This window comes from Sphaeroforma arctica (genome assembly GCF_001186125.1).
Source record: "Sphaeroforma arctica JP610 unplaced genomic scaffold supercont1.65, whole genome shotgun sequence".
Classification (NCBI taxonomy): Eukaryota; class Ichthyosporea; order Ichthyophonida; genus Sphaeroforma; species Sphaeroforma arctica.
The window spans coordinates 170974-175932 of record NW_014040493.1 but is presented as its reverse complement, the minus strand read 5'-3'; the positions used below and the strand labels follow the sequence as shown (position 1 = coordinate 175932).

At 39.6% G+C, this 4959-nt stretch overlaps 1 protein-coding gene across 1 annotated transcript in view; it reads right to left on the bottom strand.

The window, feature by feature from the left end:
* Positions 1-827: 827 nt before the first annotated feature.
* SARC_01619 (hypothetical protein) overlaps positions 828-4959 on the bottom strand; it is a 6679-nt gene continuing 2547 nt past the window's right edge. The window contains exons 3-7 of the mRNA XM_014304671.1: positions 3891-4038; positions 3340-3390; positions 2860-3026; positions 1846-1963; positions 828-1467 (exon numbers count right to left, since the gene is read on the bottom strand). Coding sequence (XP_014160146.1) covers positions 1258-1467; positions 1846-1963; positions 2860-3026; positions 3340-3390; positions 3891-4038 — 694 coding nt within the window. The 3' untranslated portion in view covers positions 828-1257. The remainder of the gene's footprint in view (positions 1468-1845; positions 1964-2859; positions 3027-3339; positions 3391-3890; positions 4039-4959) is intronic.

Below are 4959 nucleotides of genomic sequence, written 5' to 3'. Positions count from 1 at the left end.
ACACACATATATATANATACTATATATATAACTATATATATATATATATATATATATATATATATATATATATGTATATATATATGTTTATATGGAGATCTACACACACATTTATATTTGTATATAGATATATGATTTTTTTTTAATATGTAATGTATATGTAATTTCATAGTTTGCATCTGTACCACGCAATGTATAGTGTAAACATGAGCAGGCATTCCTTGTACAAATTCGTACTCAATATTTTACATACACATAGGTGGTGTAAGTTGTATTGATGGATCGACGAGTATTCAGAAAAGCACCTTTGTCGTGTATATACGCCTATTTATGTTCCTAAGATATGATATTTATTCTTTGTAGTTAAGATATATGTACAATAGGTGCAAAAGACGTATCGAATAAGACTACACAATATTCTTTGCGAATAGTCTCGCAGTCAATCTCATTACCGGGCCAAGCAACAGTTGCGCGTACGGTACGTTTTAGGTGCTCCTGTCAGGCGGCGTACACCTCATATGTCAATATCGCATGAAATATACCAACGCTTACATCGACCGCAGTGTTGTGCAATGCTTTATGTTTGACATCAACAATGCCAGATTCTGAATGGCCACCAAGCCACCTTGCTGCGTTTGGGGTCTGTCTCCATGGTTTGGTCACTGCAGGCCACGTGCTTTCACACAGTGACCGTTGGTCTCAAAACACAACTACTCGGTGTTTGTGAAGTGTTTACGTTGCCACCAGCGATGTCGAGTTAACACAATTGATACGAAGTCCATCCACTCTTGATGTATTCGATGTTGACAATGTTCCGGAGGCGTAAATGGAGTCGGTTTGTTACTTAAGGAATCCCCTTTGGCCGTACTAACGCTAGTAGAAAATGCTTTGCCACAGTGCCAATCAGCTCCGTTGGAAGCGGTCGGGCGATTGTACTTAAAACTTTATTTGGGACTGTATGTGTTGTTGCTATGTAGCAAATGCCCTACCACAGCAGGGTCGAGTGTGAAGCTTTCATGGTCCATAGGTACACAAAACTGAGCCAGTTCAGCATCACATAGTCGGTGTAGATCCTATGTAGTACACTCACAGACACGCCGAAGTAAAACATGTCCTCTGACCAGACGTCATAGGCAGTTCGTACGAAACACGTCGTATATTGGGGCCTCCAAGTTTGGAGCACACGTGGTGTTTAGGGTTTTGGGTTTAGGGGTTAGCTATGGCGACGATGTCGTTCAAGGACTTATATGTACCAGTTCACGTCCAACCCAAACAACTGGAAATGGCTCCTACAACCGGCGCCGCTGGTTTGTTCTTGCCCTGATAGGTGAATGTGTGCACGTCTTTGTCTGCGAGGGATTGGGCGTATTTTTCTGCAGCGTAGATGAGGAAATTGTTGCGCATGGTGCCTTGGCCGACTGCTACGAGTTCCGGGACGTCGAACTCGCGGATAATGGTGTACCCAGCCTAAGGAGAGAATAGAGGAGTTAGTTACAAATAATATAGCATCAGGTGCAAACACCATAACATCAAGTACATATACCATAACATCAGGTGAAAATACCATATCATCAAGTACATATACCATAACATCAGGTGCAAATACCATAACATCAAGTACAAATACCATATAATCAAGTACATAAACAATAACATCAAACACATACACCACAACATGTCTGGTAGAGGTGTGCTTGTAGTAGGACATGAAGTACAGTCCCCATTGCGATTACCGGCTGCCCGCCGTTGCTCCGGGGTAGGTACACCGACACCATATAGCACTTTCGATTGGCATTCCCTAAACCCTAAAACCCTAGTCGATAGCCCATCTGTGGGACTCCGTACCTTTTCCATTGGATCGAAGAAGTGCAAATCCTCTTCGTTGGTGAGAATGTACAGTGACGCCGGCGCGGGGATACCGAGGTCTGACAAGCGGCGGACGATGGATTCAGGCTGTGTGTCTCTGTGCGAGCACATTGATACCAGTTTTAGTGTGCTGTATATATTAGTGTGCTGTTTATATCAATGTGGTGTATATATTAGTGTGGTGTATATATTAGTGTGGTGTATATATTAGTGTGGTGTATGTATTAGTGTGCTGTATATATTAGTGTGCTGTAAATATTATGTGCTGTTTATATCAATGTGGTGTATGTATTAGTGTGGTGTATATATTAGTGTGGTGTATGTATTAGTGTGCTGTATATATTAGTGTGGTGTATATATTAGTGTGCTGTTTATATTAGTGTGCTGTATGTGTGCTGTATATATTAGTGTGCTGTGTATATTAGTGTGCTGTATATTTTAGTGTGCTGTATATGTTAGTGTGCTGTATATATTAGTGTGCTGTTTATATCAATGTGGTGTATGTATTAGTGTGGTGCATGTATTAGTGTGCTGTTTATATTAGTGTGCTGTATATATTAGTGTGCTGTTTATATCAATGTGGTGTATGTATTAGTGTGCTGTATATATTAGTGTGGTGCATGTATTAGTGTGCTGTTTATATTAGTGTGCTGTATATATTAGTGTGCTGTATACTTTAGTGTGCTGTATATATTAGTGTGCTGTGTATATTAGTGTGCTGTATATATTAGTGTGCTGTATATTTTAGTGTGCTGTATATATTAGTGTGCTGTATATATTGCGGATGAAAATAGGACGGTACACATAAAGCACACATTACACTGATGCGCCTGCTCGTCTCAGATGTGAAGCCCTGAGCACGTCGATGGATCCGGAATGTACAAATAACTTTCCCACGCTCCCACGCAAATACTCATAAGTATACAAAAGTGACCTAACACTGTGAGGTGTGTCTATGAACCCAAGGTGTAGGGTTTTAAGGCTTGGATGTACCGGTCTAGTTGGCACTCGTCAGTGTTGTAGCGTGGATCGGCCAGTCTATCGCCCCTTCGCACATGCACAGTGACAAACGGCGCACTGGCTGATGGGCCTCGACCACGCCTGACGATGGCCCTACCCAAGGCAATCACTTGGTCAGATGGCGGCATGTTGATCCGCAGCTGAAACAGGGGGGATGGGTTATACATTTGAGATCTGTGCTGAAAGATTGCCACTTGAAGTGACTGCAGGAGCGTACAAGGCACAGACAGCGCAGACTAACCAAACGTCTGTGTGTATGTAAACCCTAAACTCTGATCGAACGAGCACGGTGTTGCGGCAGTGTAATTTGGCACATTAGCGATGGCGAGCCATACGCTCGACAGCTTTCGTCAACTCACTTTGTACCCAGAGCCATACGCTCTACAGCTTACGTCAGAGCCATACGCTCTGCAGCTTAAGTCAACTCACGTTGTCCTCACAAGACTCACGTACCTTTGTGCCCCTCATTAGACTACGGTACAGCGGCAGACGAACATACTGTGTCTGAAGGGGTGCAGTATAAGGGGGTTGTAAGTTTAATACTTGATCTCCTAGCGCAAGGGTGAAGAAGTTATATTCCCACCTACATAATAATTTATATAAAATGAACCCCCTATGAAATCAATTTTTATAGCGAAATCGCTATATAATGATTTATATAATGAAATCCCTATATAATGATTCATATGTAATGATACAAATATAAAAAATTTATAAAAAAACCCGTTTATATTGATTTATATATATTGAAACCCCTATATAATGATTTACATATGATAAAATCCCTATATAATGATATATATATCGAAACCCCTATATAATGATTTACATTTAGTAAAATCCCTATATAATGATTTATATATATTGAAACCCCTATATAATGATTCATATTTTGTAAACCCCCCGTAAATTGAACTATATATACTAAAACCGCCACATAATGATTGTTTTGCACACCAGAGTTAAATGCACAAACAGGCGCACAGATGGGTTGCGTGACATACATATTCTTCCTTTTTGGTATCGAGTTCCAAAACCTGTGCCGAGGCCTGTTTGTCTGTAAGTTCGACTGTGGTGCCAGGCACAACTATTTTGGATTTGATCTTTTTGCCATCTCTAAACAACTCGCGCTCAGAGATGAAGCGGATGGGCCTACAATCAAAAGCGTTTGGAGACATTAGATGAAATGGGGTAGCTCTATCTTACGGCGTAGCTCACAAGCGCAGAACTATATACACACGGAGAAAGGATGGACACACTCCGCTGATGAATGGTGCGTCTGATCGTGTCTGTAGCGCATGGGTTACTGTTGATTGTGTGGCCCACTCTCGCCGTGGCTATTGAAAAAATGAGATATATATCAGTGTATAAGGAGTCCCCACACACGGCAAACCATCAAAAGACAATTTCTTTTGGATAAACCATGGACGGATAAAACGCTAAGAATATATACAAAGTCCAAACCATCAAAAGACAACTTCTTTTGGATAAACCATGGACGGATAAAACGATATGAATATATACAAAGTCCAAACCATCAAAAGACAACTTCTCTTGGATAAACCATGGACGGATAAAACGATATGAATATATACAAAGTCCAAACCATCAAAAGACAACTTCTTTTGGATAAACCATGGACGGATAAAACGATATGAATATATACAAAGTCCAAACCATCAAAAGACAACTTCTCTTGGATAAACCAAGGACGGATAAACCCATTTGAATATATACAAAGTCCAAACCATCAAAAGACAACTTCTTTTGGATAAACTATGGAAGGATAAAACGATATGAATATATACAAAGACGACTGTAAATCATCAAAAGATAATTTCTTTTGCATAAACCATGGACGGATAAATCGATATGAATATATACAAATACGACGATATGAATATATACAAATAAAACGATATGAATATATACAAATAAAACGTTATGGATATATACAAATACGACGATATGAATATATACAAATAAAACGATATGAATATAGTACAAATAAAACGTTATGGATATATACAAATACGACGATATGGATATATACAAATAAAACGTTATGGATAT